Source organism: Hyperolius riggenbachi, chromosome 10 (genome assembly GCF_040937935.1).
Source record: "Hyperolius riggenbachi isolate aHypRig1 chromosome 10, aHypRig1.pri, whole genome shotgun sequence".
Taxonomy (NCBI): domain Eukaryota; kingdom Metazoa; phylum Chordata; class Amphibia; order Anura; family Hyperoliidae; genus Hyperolius; species Hyperolius riggenbachi.
Genome location: NC_090655.1, coordinates 280640202 through 280660376, shown reverse-complemented (window position 1 = coordinate 280660376; position 20175 = coordinate 280640202). Strand labels below are relative to the sequence as shown.

At 43.4% G+C, this 20175-nt stretch overlaps 1 protein-coding gene across 1 annotated transcript in view; it reads left to right on the top strand.

Annotated features, from left to right (window-relative positions):
* The window catches only part of LOC137537246 (zinc finger protein 572-like), a 30039-nt gene extending 12821 nt beyond the window's left edge, over window positions 1–17218 (top strand). Inside the window, exons 2-3 of the mRNA XM_068259337.1 lie at window positions 5201–5990; window positions 15159–17218. Of these exons, the coding sequence (XP_068115438.1) occupies window positions 5201–5990; window positions 15159–16231 (1863 nt within the window). The 3' untranslated portion in view covers window positions 16232–17218. The remainder of the gene's footprint in view (window positions 1–5200; window positions 5991–15158) is intronic.
* Window positions 17219–20175: the final 2957 nt, after the last annotated feature.

The following is a 20175-nucleotide window of genomic DNA, read 5'->3' as shown; positions in this document are numbered from 1 at the left end:
TTGTTTTTTTCGAGACAAACTAGGCTTTCATTGTATGCCATTTTTTTCTATGAATTTTAATGGGAAAACAAAGAAAAAATAGAAAAATATTTATTTCTCAGTTTTACCAATTCCAGTTTACAAATAAAAAGTGCTACTGTAGATAAAAAACACAAATTTTGTTTGGCTATTTTTACTGCTTATCACAAAACTTAGATTATGTTCTGGTCACAATTTATGGTGAAGATATTTGATTCTGAAATAATGCTACAGAGTGTATTTTTCACTATGAAATGATAAAATAAAAGTATTTTTAATAGTAAAAATCAATCTCATTAGCTCAGGAAACATATATTCCCGTTCACCAATTAGTGCTGCATCAGATAGTGCCAGAAATGTGCACAGGAGCAAGCCCAATCCTGCACAGCACTGCTTCTGCTACAAGACAAGACAAATAACATTTATATTGCGCTTTTCTCCTTGCGGACTCAAAGCGCCAGAGCAGAGCAGCAGCCACTAGGGCGTGCTCTATTGGCAGTAGCAGTGTAAGGGAGACTTGCCAAAGGTCTCCTACTGAATTAGTGCTGGCTTACTGAACAGGCAGAGCCGAGATTCGAACCCTGGTCTCCTGTGTCAGAGGCAGAGTCCTTAACCATTACACCATCAGCCAACTGCTACAAGACATATATCTACTGACTCGTGGCTTAGATGAAGTCACAGAGGACTTAGATATACTGTAATGGTGGATAAAGTGGTTAAAGCAGGATTGCTGGCCATAAAATCAAATTCCATTGACCCATTGCTCTGTGTTTATTATGTAGTCTAGATCCTGACTCTGCATTGCAACCATTCCACTGTACTTAGAAAAATATCGGATGCAATAAATCTTATCTCAGTCAGCCTGGCTAATTTCTGCTACATTGTCAGGGAGAGGGATGCATGTTATCTCCCCTCCCACATAACTGCTCCTCACTAATTGGCTGAGTGCAGTCCAGTGTGATATGAGGCTGAGCAGGGAAATACACCTCACCCCTCTGCAGAAGGTGCTGAAATACCATCTATGCTGTGCTCACATGTATTTACAAGGCAAACTAGATATGACAGTGCAGTTTGTAAAACAGAGCTTAGTGGGGAGGAAGGCTGGCAATACATGACATGTGTTGAATGAACTGGAGGGCCAGATCCATGCCAGTGCTTAGGATGAACTGAGAAAGAAAGGAATGTGTTCTACCTGATGGACCACGCCTTTCTTGATTCAGACCCATCAATTCATTTGAGCTGTGTCAACAATGTGTGAGGTTCTTGGCCCTCGTAGGACCGGTTTGACATACATGCAATACATACACCATTTCAGGCAGGAGAAAAAAAAGAGTAAGGGAGGAAATTACATCAGGATTGGCTTCAGTAAGAGGCAGTAAAGATGGAAAATGCCTGGAATAGTTGTCTCATTATTTACTTTATAAAATTCACTAAAATCAGAATGTGGACAGTACAATACATCTGTTACGTAAGTAGAACAAGTATTTATTTATGTATGTGTTTTTTTCCTGGAATAGTATGGCTGTCCCTGCTGATTTAACCTCCCTGGCAGTGTTTCCAGATTTTAGAGTCTTTAAAAGTTTTCAGACCCTAAAATCAGGTAAAAATTATGTCTCTGCAGCAGCCCCAGCTCTCGCTCACCTCCCTGGGCACCAGTGCTACAATTTTACCTCCATCCCCCATGTGGCGCTGTAACTATAGTGAGATCAATGACTGCGATCTCACCAGAGTCATTCAGAGCCTTGGAGGACAGGAAGGAGAACGGCTGCTGACGTCTGGATGCCCCGGGAGGTGAGTAACAGCTCCCGCTGCACGCATTGCTCTGCATTGAGCTCCCATCAGCTAGCCCGAGCTTAGTTCAGGATCACTGCCAGGAAGGTTAAAGACTGACACATCTAAGTTAACAAACAAAAAGAAAAGACATGTCAGGCACTGTTGATGATTTATATCTCTGTGAAACAATGATTCATAAACATGAATGCAAAATAGTCCTTATTGGTGAACAAGTGCAATACCTAATACACAGGTGATGGATAATGCATTAGAGGTTAGGGTCTCTTTCATGAGGATACCTCAGCACGGTGGAAGAGTCGAGAACGGAACACTCTGCGCACAAACTTTTTTGGGAAGCCAACATCCTCCATTTTGTTGCATTTGTTTAGAATGCAAGTTGTGTAACCTGCCTATAATTATGCTCTGTACATCCATGCTGCTGGTCAATCAGATGCAGCCTGTCTTGGGAGTACTGCCACCTCCTCCTGCTATATAGAAATGTACATTTTCTTATGGCTAGCTGCATCCATTTGTTATTTTAGGTTTGCATTCCGTTTTAATCGGAGTTTAGGGGTTTAGTACATAGTTTGCATCTGTTGAATACCAGGTGTGTATTTAGCCTCTAGGGTTCTCTGCGCAGCTCTGTTGGTAGTCATGCGGCCTAATTAGGAGCATTCACAATTTCTCCCTGTTCCCTAAAAAAATGCATAAAAGTACTTGTGGCGATTACTGGGCTTGGTGGGGTTTCAGGTTGCAGTAATGGGTGCCAGATTGTTTCATTCCTTTTGTTTGCTACAGATACTGGAGCATGTCTTGGGCACACTGATTGCATGGGGTGCGCTCTTCAACTCTCTGACAGCTACATGTTTGATATACTTCTGTATGCCTGCTGCTGACCCTGTATTTGCTCATATCTAAGTTAGGCAGTTTCTAGGGCTACCTATGTATAATCAGTACCTAAGCTGTAACTGACTGTATAATTCATATGTGTCAGTAATAAAAGGGATGAATTGACAACACAATACAATAACACAATACAATAACATTTGTAAAGCGCTTTTCTCCCATAGGACTCAAAGCGCATAGTTGTGTCTCAGATTAATACAGGGTTGCAGGCTGGTTTGTGTTACAGAGGAGATAGTCAGATGTTCATGAATGCCAGACTGAAGAGGTAGAGATTTTCAGTTTAGACTTAAATGCTTCCAGGGATGGAGCTGTCCTGATTGGGTGTGGCAGGGAGTTCCAAAGTGTAGGGGCAGCATGACAAAAGGCTCTGTCTCCAAAGGTTTTGAGGTGGACTCTTGGGGTGACCATGGTGTTGCGTCCTTTTGATCTAAGGTTGTGGGGGGTGTGATGCAGTTGCAACAAGTCCTTCAGGTATCCAGGGCCCAGATTGTGCAAGGATTTGAATGTCAGTAAGCCAATCTTAAACAGAATTCTCCATTTTATCGGTAGCCAGTGGAGTGAGCTCAGGGTTGGTGTTATGTGGCAATGGCGGGGTTGGCTCGTTAACAGCCTTGCGGCAGCATTCTGTACTAATTGCAGGCGGCGTAAGTCTTTCTTATGTAGGCCTGTGTAGAGGGCGTTGCAGTAGTCTAACCTTGATGTGACGAAGGCATGAACTAGGGTTGGAAGATCCTCTGAAGGAATTAGGTGTTTAATCCTTGCAATATTCCTTAGGTGAAAGAAGGAATGTTTCACAACAGCTGAGATTTGATTCCTGAAGCTTAATTTCCCATCAATCAGTACTCCCAGGCTGCGCACACAGTCTGAGTTGTTCAGGTCTGAGCTCCCTATCCTTAGCGGTGTTGGTTGAGACTGAGGCTGCTTTGCTGTTGAGCCCTGGCCCTCGATAACAAGAACCTCAGTTTTGTTAGCATTAAGTTTTAGCCAATTCATATTCATCCACTCCTGAAGCTTAGCTAAGCATGTGTTTATTTGTGGAGTAGGGTCTGTGATGCCAGGTTTAAATGACAAATATAGCTGGGTGTCATCAGCATAGCAATGATATGTCAGGCCATGTTTTTGTATGATTTCTCTAAGTGGCAGCATGTATATGGTGAAAAGTAAAGGGGATAATATTGCGCCCTGAGGTACACCTTATTTTAGTGTTACAGGGTTGCAGAGGAAGGGCCCTAAGGCTACCCTTTGTGTTCTGCCAGCCAGGAAGGAGTTGAACCACCGGAGAACAATGGCATCTATGCCACAGTACTCTTGTAGCCTGTTGAGCAAGATTTCATGATCGACTGTGTCAAAAGCCGCTGAGAGGTCGAGCAAAATCAGGATGGAACATTGACCCTTGTCTCTTGCAATGAGCAGATCATTGCAAATCTGGGTGAGGGCTGTTTCACAGCTGTGATATTTCCTGAAGCCAGATTGAAGAGGGTCAAGGATGTTGTTTTTGGAGAGCCTGGCTTCAAGTTGGAGGTAGACAGCCTTTTCAATAACTTTTCCCAGAAAGGGGAGGTTTGAGACAGGTCTGTAGCTGTTTAGGGCATTTGGGTCTAAGGATGGTTTCTTGAGTAGTGGCCTGACGATTGCTTCACAGCACACACCTTCTCACACAGGACTTCACACATTATAAATCACAAGCGCTGATCGCTTTTTCAGGCGATTCTACCATTGTTTTTTTTGATCAATGTGATTTTTGTAAGCACTTTTGTTTTGCGATTTGATTAGGAAGTGAACTCTTTAACCTGGAACTGAATCTCTCTAATGTAATTTATAATAAAAAGCGCTCACAAAATCGCTTTTCCAATCACTTTTAAAGCGCTTTGCGATTTTCATATATCTTCCATTGAAGTGCAAACACTCAGAAAATGGTGCAGGAGCCGCGTTTGTGATTCGAAAGAAATTTCAACGCTCATGTGAGAGCACTCACATTGGAATTCATTACACAAGCGCTTTCAAAGAGCTTTTAAAAAATGCTAGTGCTTAAAAAAAGCTCAAAGCGCTCATAGGGCTTGATTCACAAAAGAGTGCTAACTGTTAGCACGGCCGTTTTCGTGCGAATTTTCGCATTGCGCGCGATTGCGAATTTTCGCGCGAAACGATAACGTTTTCGCGCGCTAACGCGAATTTTACCGCGAATTCGATATCGTTTTCACGCGAAAATTCGCGTTTGTGCGCGAAACCGTTATCGTTTAGTGCGAAAGTTCGCGATCGCACGCAATGCGAAAATTCGCGCGAAAACGGCCGTGCTAACAGTTAGCACTCTTTTGTGAATCAAGCCCATAGTGTGAACACGCTCTAACTGAGCAGAAAGACCAGTACGGTGTGATACAGCATAGTAATAATTGCTCAGTGCGCCACAGCTTATGTGAGCCTCTGAGGTCTTCCCATTCTGTCTGCTCATTTTAGTGGTGCTTATATTTGAAAGATGTTATTAACTATCACTTTACGGTTCTAGGGTGAAGAACTAAAATCTTCCAAAGAGTTTAAAGAGAAAGAAACACACATGAAGCGTGAACAGGAGGGTGACGTGAGGAGAATACATAAAAAAGAAAAGGATACACATGTGAGGAGGGATCAGCAGTCTATGGAGGAGGGTGACATGATGAGGACAAGTAAAGAGGAAGAAGAAGAGATGTATGTGAGAAGTGATCAGCAGTCTATGGAGAAGGGTGACATGATGAGGACAAGTAAGGAGGAAGAAGAAGAGACGTATATGAGGAGTGATCAGCAGTCTATGGAGGAGGGTGGCATGATGAGGACAAGTAAAGAGGAGAAAGAAGAGACGTATGTGAGAAGTGATCAGCAGTCTATGGAGGAGGGTGACATGATGGGGACAATTAAAGAGGAAGAAGAAGAGATGTATGTGAGGAGTGATCAGCGGTCTATGGAGGAGGGTGACATGATGGGGACAATTAAAGAGGAAGAAGAAGAGACGTATGTGAGGAGTGATCAGCAGTCTATAGAGGAGGGTGACATGATGGGGACAATTAAAGAGGAAGAAGAAGAGATGTATGTGAGGAGTGATCAGCAGTGTATGGAGAAGGGCGACATGATGGGGACAATTAAAGAGGAAGAAGAAGAGACATATGTGAGGAGTGATCAGCAGTCTATGGAGGAGGGTGGCATGAGGACAAGTAAAGAGGAAGAAGAAGAGACGTATGTGAGGAGTGATCAGCAGTCTATGGAGGAGGGAGACATGATGAGGACAAGTAAAGAGGAGGAAATTCTTACAGAGATTAGTAATGGTTAATATTTACAAATTTACTATCAGTTTATACATGTTTACTGTGGAAAGAAGACTGTTGAAAACTGATTATTCTAAATGTCCTTTAGGGCCCTTTTCCACTAGCGCGTTTGCGCTAGCTGAATCGCAAAACCGCAAACCGCTAGCGATTTTACAATCGCTACGGTTTGCTTTTTAACATAGGAATCGCGGTAGGTCATTTCCACTACCACGATTCGTTTTTTACTTGATCGCGATCGCGCCGCGGAGCGACTTTTGCCGCGATTTTGCTATGCAGTGCATAGCATAGCAAAATCGCGGCCGCAAACGTCGGGAAAACGGCGGAACTGCGATTCAGCAATCGCTAGCGTTCAGCGCGAACGCTAGCGACTGCTAGTGGAAAAGGGCCCTTATACTGCATTATAGCACAGCGACCATTATCAACTTATTACAGGCCAATAACACTAAGTCACCCCTACTGTGACCAATCTGTGTACAGTAATGTACAGCGACCATTATCAGCTTATTACAGGCTGGTAACACTAAGTCACCCCTACTGTGACCAATCTGTGTACAGTAATGTACAGTGACCATTATCAGCTTATTACAGGCCGGTAACACTAAGTCACCACTACTGTGACCAATCTGTGTACAGTAATGTACAGTGACCATTATCAGCTTATTACAGGCCAATAACCCTAAATCACCCCTACTGTGACCAATCTGTGTACAGTAATGTACAAAGACAAAGACAAACACTTATATAGCGCTTTTCTCCTGGCGGACTCAAAGCGCCAGAGCTGCAGCCACTAGGACGCGCTCTATAGGCAGTAGCAGTGGTAGGGAGACTTGCCTAAGGTCTCCTGCTGAATAGGCGCTGGCTTACTGAACAGGCAGAGCCGAGATTCGAACCCTGGTCTCCCATGTCAGAGGCAGAGCCCTTAACCATTACACTATCCAGCCACATGTACAGCGACCATTATCAGCTTATTACAGGCCAGTAACAGTAAATCATCCCTACTGTGACCAATCTGTGTAAAGTAATGTACAGTGACCATTATCAGCTTATTACAGGCCAGTAACACTAAGTCACCCCTACTGTGACCAATCTGTGTACAGTAATGTACAGTGACCATTATCACCTTATTACGGGTCAGTAACACTAAGTCACCCCTACTGTGACCAATCTGTGTACAGTAATGTACAGTGACCATTATCAGCTAATTACAGGCCAGTAACACTAAGTCACCCCTACTGTGACCAATCTGTGTACAGTAATGTACAGTGACCATTATCAGCTTATTACAGGCCAGTAACACTAAGTCACCCCTACTGTGACCAATCTGTGTACAGTAATGTACAGTGATCATTATCAGCTTATTACAGGCCGGTAACACTAAGTCACCCCCTACTGTGACCAATCTGTGTACAGTAATGTACAGTGACCATTATCAGCTTATTACAGGCCAGTAACACTAAGCCACCCCTACTGTGACCAATCTGTGTATAGTAATGTACAGTGACCATTATCACCTTATTACGGGTCAGTAACACTAAGTCACCCCTACTGTGACCAATCTGTGTACAGTAATGTACAGTGACCATTATCAGCTAATTACAGGCCAGTAACACTAAGTCACCCCTACTGTGACCAATCTGTGTACAGTAATGTACAGTGACCATTATCAGCTTATTACAGGCTGGTAACACTAAGTCACCCCCTACTGTGACCAATCTGTGTACAGTAATGTACAGTGACCATTATCAGCTTATTACAGGCTGGTAACACTAAGTCACCCCTACTGTGACCAATATGTGTACAGTAATGTACAGTGACCATTATCAGCTTATTACAGGCCGGTAACACTAAGTCACCCCCTACTGTGACCAATCTGTGTACAGTAATGCACAGTGACCATTATCAGCTTATTACAGGCCGGTAACACTAAGTCACCTCCTACTGTGACCAATCTGTGTACAGTAATGTACAGTGACCATTATCAGCTAATTACAGGCCAGTGACACTAAGTCACCCCCACTGTGACCAATCTGTGTACAGTAATGTAGAGAGGCCATTATCAGCTTATTACAGGTCAGTAACACTAACTCCCCCCTACTGTGACCAATCTGTGTACAGTAATGTACAGTGACCATTATCCGCTTATTACAGGCCAGTAACACTAAGTCACCCCTACTGTGACCATTCTGTGTACAGTAATGTACAGTGACCATTATCAGCTTATTACAGGCCAGTAACACTAAGTCACCCCTACTGTGACCAATCTGTGTACAGCAATGTACAGTGACCATTATCAGCTTATTACAGACCAGTAACACTAAGTCATCCCTACTGTGACCAATCTGTGTACAGTAATGTACAGTGACCATTATCAGCTTATTACGGGCCGGTAACACTAAGTCATCCCTACTGTGACCAATCTGTGTACAGTAATGTACAGTGACCATTATCAGCTTATTACGGGCCGGTAACCCTAAGTCACCCCTACTGTGACCAATCTGTGTACAGCAATGTACAGTGACCATTATCAGCTTATTACAGGCCAGTAACACTAAGTCACCCCTACTGTTACCAATCTGTGTACAGTAATGTACAGTGACCATTATCAGCTTATTACAGGCCGGTAACACTAAGTCACCCCTACTGTGACCAATCTGTGTACAGTAATCTACAGTGACCATTATCAGCTTATTACAGGCCGGTAACCCTAAGTCACCCCTACTGTGACCAATCTGTGTACAGCAATGTACAGTGACCATTATCAGCTTATTACAGGCCGGTAACACTAAGTCACCCCTACTGTGACCAGTCTGTGTACAGCAATGTACAGTGACCATTATCAGCTTATTACAGGCCGGTAACACTAAGTCACCCCTACTGTGACCAATCTGTGTACAGTAATGTACAGTGACCATTATCACCTTATTACGGGTCAGTAACACTAAGTCACCCCTACTGTGACCATTCTGTGTACAGTAATGTACAGTGACCATTATCAGCTTATTACAGGCCAGTAACACTAAGTCACCCCCTACTGTGACCAATCTGTGTATAGTAATGTACAGTGACCATTATCAGCTTATTATAAGCCGGTAACACTGTCACCACTACTGTGACCAATCTGTGTAGAGTAATGTACAGTGACCATTATCAGCTTATTACAGGCCAGTAACACTAAGTCACCCCCTACTGTGACCAATCTGTGTACAGTAATGTACAGTGACCATTATCAGCTTATTACAGGCTGGTAACACTAAGTCATCCCTACTGTGACCAATCTGTGTACAGTAATGTACAGTGACCATTATCAGCTTATTACAGGCCAGTAACACTAAGTCACCCCCTACTGTGACCAATCTGTGTACAGTAATGTACAGTGACCATTATCAGCTTATTATAAGCCGGTAACACTGTCACCACTACTGTGACCAATCTGTGTAGAGTAATGTACAGTGACCATTATCAGCTTATTACAGGCCAGTAACACTAAGTCACCCCCTACTGTGACCAATCTGTGTACAGTAATGTACAGTGACCATTATCAGCTTATTACAGGCCGGTAACACTAAGTCACCCCTACTGTGACCAATCTGTGTACAGTAATGTACAGTGACCATTATCAGCTTATTACAGGCCGGTAACACTGTCACCCCTACTGTGACCAATCTGTGTACAGTAATGTACAGTGACCATTATCAGCTTATTACAGGCCAGTAACACTAAGCCACCCCTACTGTGACCAATCTGTGTATAGTAATGTACAGTGACCATTATCACCTTATTACGGGTCAGTAACACTAAGTCACCCCTACTGTGACCAATCTGTGTACAGTAATGTACAGTGACCATTATCAGCTTATTACAGGCCGGTAACACTAAGTCACCCCTACTGTGACCAATCTGTGTACAGTAATGTACAGTGACCATTATCAGCTTATTACAGGCCGGTAACACTGTCACCCCTACTGTGACCAATCTGTGTACAGTAATGTACAGTGACCATTATCAGCTTATTACGGGCCGGTAACCCTAAGTCACCCCTACTGTGACCAATCTGTGTACAGCAATGTACAGTGACCATTATCAGCTTATTACAGGCCAGTAACACTAAGTCACCCCTACTGTGACCAATCTGTGTACAGTAATGTACAGTGACCATTATCAGCTTATTACAGGCCGGTAACACTAAGTCACCCCTACTGTGACCAATCTGTGTACAGTAATCTACAGTGACCATTATCAGCTTATTACAGGCCGGTAACCCTAAGTCACCCCTACTGTGACCAATCTGTGTACAGCAATGTACAGTGACCATTATCAGCTTATTACAGGCCGGTAACACCAAGTCACCCCTACTGTGACCAATCTGTGTACAGTAATGTACAGTGACCATTATCAGCTTATTACAGGCCGGTAACACCAAGTCACCCCTACTGTGACCAATCTGTGTACAGTAATGTACAGTGACCATTATCAGCTTATTACAGGCCGGTAACACCAAGTCACCCCTACTGTGACCAATCTGTGTACAGCAATGTACAGTGACCATTATCAGCTTATTACAGGCCGGTAACACCAAGTCACCCCTACTGTGACCAATCTGTGTACAGTAATGTACAGTGACCATTATCAGCTTATTACAGGCCGGTAACACTAAGTCACCCCTACTGTGACCAATCTGTGTACAGTAATGTACAGTGACCATTATCAGCTTATTATAAGCCGGTAACACTGTCACCACTACTGTGACCAATCTGTGTAGAGTAATGTACAGTGACCATTATCAGCTTATTACAGGCCAGTAACACTAAGTCACCCCCTACTGTGACCAATCTGTGTACAGTAATGTACAGTGACCATTATCAGCTTATTACAGGCTGGTAACACTAAGTCATCCCTACTGTGACCAATCTGTGTACAGTAATGTACAGTGACCATTATCAGCTTATTACAGGCCAGTAACACTAAGTCACCCCCTACTGTGACCAATCTGTGTACAGTAATGTACAGTGACCATTATCGGCTTATTATAAGCCGGTAACACTGTCACCACTACTGTGACCAATCTGTGTAGAGTAATGTACAGTGACCATTATCAGCTTATTACAGGCCAGTAACACTAAGTCACCCCCTACTGTGACCAATCTGTGTACAGTAATGTACAGTGACCATTATCAGCTTATTACAGGCCGGTAACACTAAGTCACCCCTACTGTGACCAATCTGTGTACAGTAATGTACAGTGACCATTATCAGCTTATTACAGGCCGGTAACACTGTCACCCCTACTGTGACCAATCTGTGTACAGTAATGTACAGTGACCATTATCAGCTTATTACAGGCCAGTAACACTAAGCCACCCCTACTGTGACCAATCTGTGTATAGTAATGTACAGTGACCATTATCACCTTATTACGGGTCAGTAACACTAAGTCACCCCTACTGTGACCAATCTGTGTACAGTAATGTACAGTGACCATTATCAGCTTATTACAGGCTGGTAACACTAAGTCACCCCTACTGTGACCAATCTGTGTACAGTAATGTACAGTGACCATTATCAGCTTATTACAGGCCGGTAACACTGTCACCCCTACTGTGACCAATCTGTGTACAGTAATGTACAGTGACCATTATCACCTTATTACGGGTCAGTAACACTAAGTCACCCCTACTGTGACCAATCTGTGTACAGTAATGTACAGTGACCATTATCAGCTAATTACAGGCCAGTGACACTAAGTCACCCCCTACTGTGACCAATCTATGTACAGTAATGTACAGTGACCATTATCAGCTTATTACAGGCTGGTAACACTAAGTCATCCCTACTGTGACCAATCTGTGTACAGTAATGTACAGTGACCATTATCAGCTTATTACAGGCCGGTAACACTAAGTCACCCCTACTGTGACCAATCTGTGTACAGTAATGTACAGTGACCATTATCAGCTTATTACAGGCCGGTAACACTAAGTCACCCCTACTGTGACCAATATGTGTACAGTAATGTACAGTGACCATTATCCGCTTATTACAGGCCGGTAACACTAAGTCACCCCCTACTGTGACCAATCTGTGTACAGTAATGCACAGTGACCATTATCAGCTTATTACAGGCCGGTAACACTAAGTCAGCTCCTACTGTGACCAATCTGTGTACAGTAATGTACAGTGACCATTATCAGCTAATTACAGGCCGGTAACACTGTCACCCCTACTGTGACCAATCTGTGTACAGTAATGTACAGTGACCATTATCACCTTATTACGGGTCAGTAACACTAAGTCACCCCTACTGTGACCATTCTGTGTACAGTAATGTACAGTGACCATTATCAGCTTATTACAGGCCGGTAACCCTAAGTCACCCCTACTGTGACCAATCTGTGTACAGCAATGTACAGTGACCATTATCAGCTTATTACAGGCCAGTAACACTAAGTCACCCCTACTGTGACCAATCTGTGTACAGCAATGTACAGTGACCATTATCAGCTTATTATAGACCAGTAACACTAAGTCATCCCTACTGTGACCAATCTGTGTACAGTAATGTACAGTGACCATTATCAGCTTATTACAGGCCGGTAACCCTAAGTCACCCCTACTGTGACCAATCTGTGTACAGCAATGTACAGTGACCATTATCAGCTTATTACAGGCCAGTAACACTAAGTCACCCCTACTGTGACCAATCTGTGTACAGCAATGTACAGTGACCATTATCAGCTTATTACAGACCAGTAACACTAAGTCATCCCTACTGTGACCAATCTGTGTACAGTAATGTACAGTGACCATTATTAGCTTATTACAGGCCGGTAACCCTAAGTCACCCCTACTGTGACCAATCTGTGTACAGTAATGTACAGTGACCATTATCAGCTTATTACAGGCCGGTAACACCAAGTCACCCCTACTGTGACCAATCTGTGTACAGTAATGTACAGTGACCATTATCAGCTTATTACAGGCCGGTAACACTAAGTCACCCCTGCTGTGACCAATCTGTGTACAGTAATGTACAGTGACCATTATCAGCTTATTACAGGCCAGTAACACTAAGTCACCCCTACTGTGACCAATCTGTGTACAGTAATGTACAGTGACCATTATCAGCTTATTACAGGCTGGTAACACTAAGTCATCCCTACTGTGACCAATCTGTGTACAGTAATGTACAGTGACCATTATCAGCTTATTATAAGCCGGTAACACTGTCACCACTACTGTGACCAATCTGTGTAGAGTAATGTACAGTGACCATTATCAGCTTATTACAGGCCAGTAACACTAAGTCACCCCCTACTGTGACCAATCTGTGTACAGTAATGTACAGTGAGCATTATCAGCTTATTACAGGCTGGTAACACTAAGTCATCCCTACTGTGACCAATCTGTGTACAGTAATGTACAGTGACCATTATCAGCTTATTATAAGCCGGTAACACTGTCACCACTACTGTGACCAATCTGTGTAGAGTAATGTACAGTGACCATTATCAGCTTATTACAGGCCAGTAACACTAAGCCACCCCTACTGTGACCAATCTGTGTATAGTAATGTACAGTGACCATTATCACCTTATTACGGGTCAGTAACACTAAGTCACCCCTACTGTGACCAATCTGTGTACAGTAATGTACAGTGACCATTATCAGCTTATTGCAGATCAGTAACACTAAGTCACCCCCTACTTTGACCAATCTGTGTACAGTAATGTACAGTGACCATTATCAGCTTATTACAGGCCAGTAACACTAAGTCACCCCCTACTGTGACCAATCTGTGTACAGTAATGTACAGTGACCATTATCATCTTATTACAGGCCAGTAACACTAAATCACCCCTACTGTGCCCAATCTGTGTACAGTAATGTACAGTGACCATTATCATCTTATTACAGGCCAGTAACACTAAATCACCCCTACTGTGCCCAATCTGTGTACAGTAATGTACAGTGACCATTATCATCTTATTACAGGCCAGTAACACTAAATCACCCCTACTGTGACCAATCTGTGTACAGTAATGTACAGTGACCATTATCATCTTATTACAGGTCAGTAACACGAAGTCACCCCCTACTGTGACCAATCTGTGTACAGTAATGTACAGTGACCATTATCAGCTTATTACAGGCCAGTAACACTAAGTCACCCCCTACTGTGACCAACCTGTGTACAGTAATGTACAGTGACCATTATCAGCTTATTACAGGCTGGTAACACTAAGTCCCCCCTACTGTGACCAAGCTGTGTACAGTAATGTACAGTGACCATTATCAGCTTATTACAGGCCAGTAACACTAAGTCACCCCCTACTGTGACCAATCTGTGTACAGTAATGTACAGTGACCATTATCATCTTATTACAGGCCAGTAACACTAAATCACCCCTACTGTGACCAATCTGTGTACAGTAATGTACAGTGACCATTATCAGCTTATTACAGGCCAGTAACACTAAGTCACCCCTACTGTGACCAATCTGTGTACAGTAATGTACAGTGACCATTATCAGCTTATTACAGGCCGGTAACACTAAGTCACCCCTACTGTGACCAATATGTGTACAGTAATGTACAGTGACCATTATCAGCTTATTACAGGCCGGTAACACTAAGTCACCCCTACTGTGACCCATCTGTGTACAGTAATGTACAGAGACTATTATCAGCTTATTACAGGCTAGTAACACTAAGTCACCCCTACTGTGACCAATCTGTGTACAGTAATGTACAGTGACCATTATCAGCTTATTACAGGCCGGTAACACTAAGTCACCCCTACTGTCACCAATCTTTGTACAGTAATGTACAGCGACCATTATCAGCTTATTACAGGCTGGTAACACTAAGTCACTTTCTACTGTGACCAATCTGTGTACAGTAATGTACAGTGACCATTATCAGCTTATTACAGGTCAGTAACACTAAGTCACCCCTACTGTGACCAATCTGTGTACAGTAATGTACAGTGACCATTATCATCTTATTACAGGCCAGTAACACTAAATCACCCCTACTGTGACCAATCTGTGTACAGTAATGTACAGTGACCATTATCAGCTTATTACATGCCGGTAACACTAAGTCACCAAGTGCGAAAGACTCTTTGCAGTTCTCTATCAGGCTTATCACTATTGTTCCCTCTCTTTGCAGGGTGGAGTCCCAGTGTCCGGTACCGGTCGGAGACTCCGCCTCTTCTCTCCCCAGACCGCACAGTGACCGATGACGATGTAACAGACAGTTTTTCAGATGAGGTCCCTCACAAGGCAGCTGTTCATCCAGGAATGTCTGCTGAGAAGTCTCACCTCATCAAACAGGAGAATTTACTCACAGGGGAGAGAGACTATTCTTGTGCTGAGAGTGGGAAATCTGTTAGTGATGAATCCAGAGTGAATATCCATGAGAGATGTTACACGTGGGAGGAGCCACATCCTTGTCCTGAGTGTGGGAAAGGTTTCAGTTTTAAATCTGAACTGAAGAGACATGAGAGAACTCATACGGGGGAGAAGCCATATTCATGTGCTGAGTGTGGGAAAGGTTTCACTCATAAGCACGATCTTGTGAGACATGAGAGATCTCACACAGGGGAACTGTATTCATGTCCTGAGTGTGGTAAAACTTACGTATATAGGTCAAACTTCTTGAGACACTTAAGAGATCACAGTGGTGCAAAGCCCCACATTTGTCCTGAGTGTGGGAAAGGTTACCTTTCTAAAACTGATCTTGAGAGACATGAGAGAACTCACACGGGAGTGAAACCGTTCTCATGTGCTGAGTGTGGGAAATGTTTCAATAGTAAATACAATCTTGGGAGACACAAGAGAACTCACTCAGAGGAGAAGCCTCATTCATGTCCTGAGTGTGGGAAATGCTTTAAAAATGAGTCAGACCTTTCGACACATTTGCAAAACCACAAGAGCCCGAAGCCCCACGTATGTCCTGAGTGTGGGAAAAGCTTCACTTCTAAATCCGAGCTGGTGAGACACGAGAGAACTCACTCTGGGGAGAAGCGGTATTCGTGTTCTGAGTGTGGGAAAGGGTTCATTCAAAAACACGACCTTGGGAGACACGAGAGAACTCACATGGGAAAGAAGCTGTATCCATGTTCTGAGTGTGGGAAATATTTTTCACAGAAATCACATCTTGTCAGACATGAGAGATCTCACACCGGGGGAGCTGTATTCATAACCTTGTCAGGGGGACCATTTTTGATACATATTGGATAACGTTCTTTTATCTGTGTATTGATTATTGATTGATTGATTCTCAAGAAGATGAATGCTTATCTTTTACAATGTGTTTTTCCTCTCAGTGTTCTCCCCAGGCTCTTTTAGCTGGGTGCTCCACCCGGCTAGATTTGGTGACCACCCGGCTGTCATCACCTCACCACCTCCTGTGCTGTAAGCAGAGTTGCTTTGCACTTTCATCTCACCCCACCCGGCTACTATTTCATGCCACCCGGCTGGAAAAAAATTCTGGGGAGAACACTGTATCTGCTTTAACCCATTTCAGATGACGGTAATTGAAATGTATTCCTTGTTTGGAGGCTGTTATTCACACCAGGGCATAGATTTCACCTCACCGCTGCTGCTGTGCGCTCTCCCTGCTTCTGCCAATCACGTTGCTATCTCCCCTCTGCAGCTCACTAACCCTGCTGTCAAAATGCCTGTGAGCCGGACAGGATTCATTGGCCCCTGACATCAATGTCAGCAAATCTTATTGGCTCACATTGATCACAGGGCCAGGAGCCAATGAAAGCAGACTGGAGGATCGTGGAGTACCGGCGTGGGCACAGGGCGACTGCAGGGGAGGGGGGGGGGGCGGTAGAAGCCCCAGGTAAGTAAAACTGCCTTTTTTAATATGACTTAAGTATTTCTTTAAAACCAGAGCAATTTTCACACATCACGCTCCTCCCATTCATACGCCAATAACTTTAACGCCACTTATGTCACCAAAATGATCTATACATCATTCTTTTCGCCACTTTCTTTGGTTGGTACATTTGGCCAATAATTATTTTATTTTAGCTGCATTTTAAAGGTAGCAAAAAAGAGAAAAATATATTTCTTAGATTTCAGTCATTATAGTTTTAGCATAAAATATGCTGACACACAGTAGATAAAATCGACACCTTTTATTTGCCCATTTGTCCCGCTTACAATGTTTAAATTGTGTCCCTAGTACAATGTATGGTGATAACGTTTTCTTTGTAAATAAAGGTGTATTTTTTCCATTTGTGTTTTTTTTTAATACTAGATCAATAATTACAAGCAAAATTTGCAAAAGTAGTAGTAATATACCCTAATGAAATTCATAATAAAAGTTCATGAAGTAATTATATGTTTTTATATGCTTTTTTTGTACATTTTTTTTTACAATAACTAAAGATAGTAGGGGTGAATAAGGGATTCAAATTGGGTATATTTCAATTAACATTTCTAGGTGTATTTTTATTGTTGGCCACTAGATGTCCTCATATCCTGTGTAATGAACAGCACACAGGAAGTAGTGAAGAACTGTGAATAACGACGGCATCTCATTGATGCCAGAAGATCATTCATTACTGGCACAGCGATCGGTGAGTATCGATCAGTACTCTGCCGTGGTGAGGGGGGGGGTTGTCGAGTGTTGCTATAAACAGCGCGATACGTGTAGCTACGCCCCCCTGGTGCTGAAGTGAATTTCTTAGGGGCGTATATACATGACACAGCAGTGCTATAGAGGTTAAAGTGCTTGGATAGTTGAGTAGAGAGAGTGCTACTTACTAGGGTGAGTTGCTAGATGGCAACCACAGTATAGGGCATGTGGAGAATTCCGTCTTCATGCAGACAAGACCAGACAGCTGGGTAAAGAGATCAGGAGGAAACCGCTGAGATGTGGGGAAAGACTAAGATGGCTGGGAGGAGGGTGAAGCAGGTGATTTCAGCCCTCGATACCGGCTGCCCAGTGCTGCATTTGGGGCACTTCTATAACTGTAATGTTAATTAAGACTATTGCACTGCTGCACAAAAAGCGTTTTAATCACAGTAATTCGGGTACAAGCAATAGCCGGAACCCAAATTACGCATCCTAAGGGGGAATAAGGGAATCATTAGGGGAAGATAGTTGATATATCCCCCGAGATTAACTTGCACGGGGAAGGGAGAGCCGTCCCTCAGCTGTCCCTGCGCCCAAATAACTTGTAATGGTATAAAACATGCGCCCAGGAGGTGCGCCGGGGATGTCTTACCTCAGAACCAGGAGTGCTATGCGTTTCTTGGGTGCTACCCGCTTCCTCGGGTCAAAAATATAGTGTCAAATATCAAAGCAATATACAGCTTTACAGTCCGGTGTTCCATTACATATAAATAGAATGAAAGTAAAAATGATATATTATAATTAATAACCATCTCGTGGGGTAAGTACATACGTTGTACAGATGTCTGCAGATGACATGTACTTGATCAAATACAACATGGTTTTATGGTTTGTTTTACCCAATAAATCGCTTCTGCTTGGATTAGACAGTAACAGTGTTTCAGTAATTTCTGGTGGCGTCAGTTCATTGGTTTGTTTGAGCACTGGGCCTCTGCACGAGATTCCTACAAATCTGTTTCCACTTTGTCAGAGGGCTAGAGGCTCTATGGAAGCGGGAAGCCCCACGAAACGGCTGTCAGGCTAATCTGTTTCCCATAATGCCTTGTGTTTTGCCTCACGGGAAGGGTTTTTAAACCTTCTAACTTCGCTCACCACCGTAGTGGGTAAAATGAATTGCAGCAAAACACGAGGAAAGGTTCAATAGTAATATTTATTGAGCTACAATCCTGTTATAATAATTATCTAGGCTTGCAGAATCATAGTTACATTGTATTTGAGTCATTAGTGAGCATCAATATTATTTCTTACGAAGTATTGCAGCATCACCCAGAGAAGATCGGGGGACCTCAGCGACCTCGGAGGGGAAATACCTGGTGACGGCATGTCTGCTTGTCCTTCGAGAGTCCCCACTCTAAAGTATTCATCAATGCGCCTGTGCAGATAAGGGTGCGTGATCACCAAGTGCTTGTATCAGTGCGCCTGTGCAGATAAGGGTGCGTGATCACCATGTGCTTGTATCAGTGCGCCTGTGCAGATAAGGGTGCGTGATCACCATGTGCCTGTATCAGTGCGCCTGTGCAGATAAGGGTGCGTGATCACCATGTGCTTGTATCAGTGCGCCTGTGCAGATAAGGGTGCGTGATCACCATGTGCCTGTATCAGTGCGCCTGTGCAGATAAGGGTGCGTGATCACCATGTGCCTGTATCAGTGCGCCTGTGCAGATAAGGGTGCGTGATCACCATGTGCTTGTATCAGTGCGCCTGTGCAGATAAGGGTGCGTGGTCACCATTGTAAGAACTTCACGTTTCACACCATTATTCCGGCACCAGCAACTCATTAGTAAGAGCTGCAAACACGACTCTCATCACAGCAACAGCAACAGGCGTCTTCAGAGTTAGGAGTTTATTCAGTAAACAGATATACAGATACAGTTCGTTACATCTTAGCCAAGCAGCTTCATCTTTAAGTCCATTTGTGTTACAAGCTCTTGACTGACATTCCTCCTGAATGTTAGTCAGGTTATCTTCTTTCTATACTAAGTTACATCTAAACTAAGTATATACAGCATACGTTATATCAGCTTACATAAATAAAGGAAAGTAGTTAGGGTTCCAGTCAGTAGATAGAGAGCGTGAAAGTAAAGAGTGCCCTCCTTTGGCCCATCATGAACCTTAATACTGACCAGGAAAGAGTTAAATGTGACCTAATCTGAGCCATCCCCCAAAACCTACTATTGGCTCAGACCCCTCGTGGTGTCATAATACCCACCTACTTGATTGATATTCTATGATCCCTTTTCCCCACATACAGGAATGTTATGTTTGGAAAATATGGCCTATGTTGATTGTTCCCGTAGTCCATTTGTCTGGGGCAGTGTAGGCCTAAGACCTTGGACTAGGAACATCATCTCAGTATCTGCTTGTATCATCTGCTTCAAGCAGACACTGAGATGCTTCTGCCTGCATCAGGAGAAACTCTATTTAAAGGTATTTAAAGGTATACTCTGCGAACAAGCCTTTTACCTAAAACTCAGTCCTACTGAGGCCTACTTAAATTATAACACCATGTGCTTGTATCAGTGTGCCTGTGCAG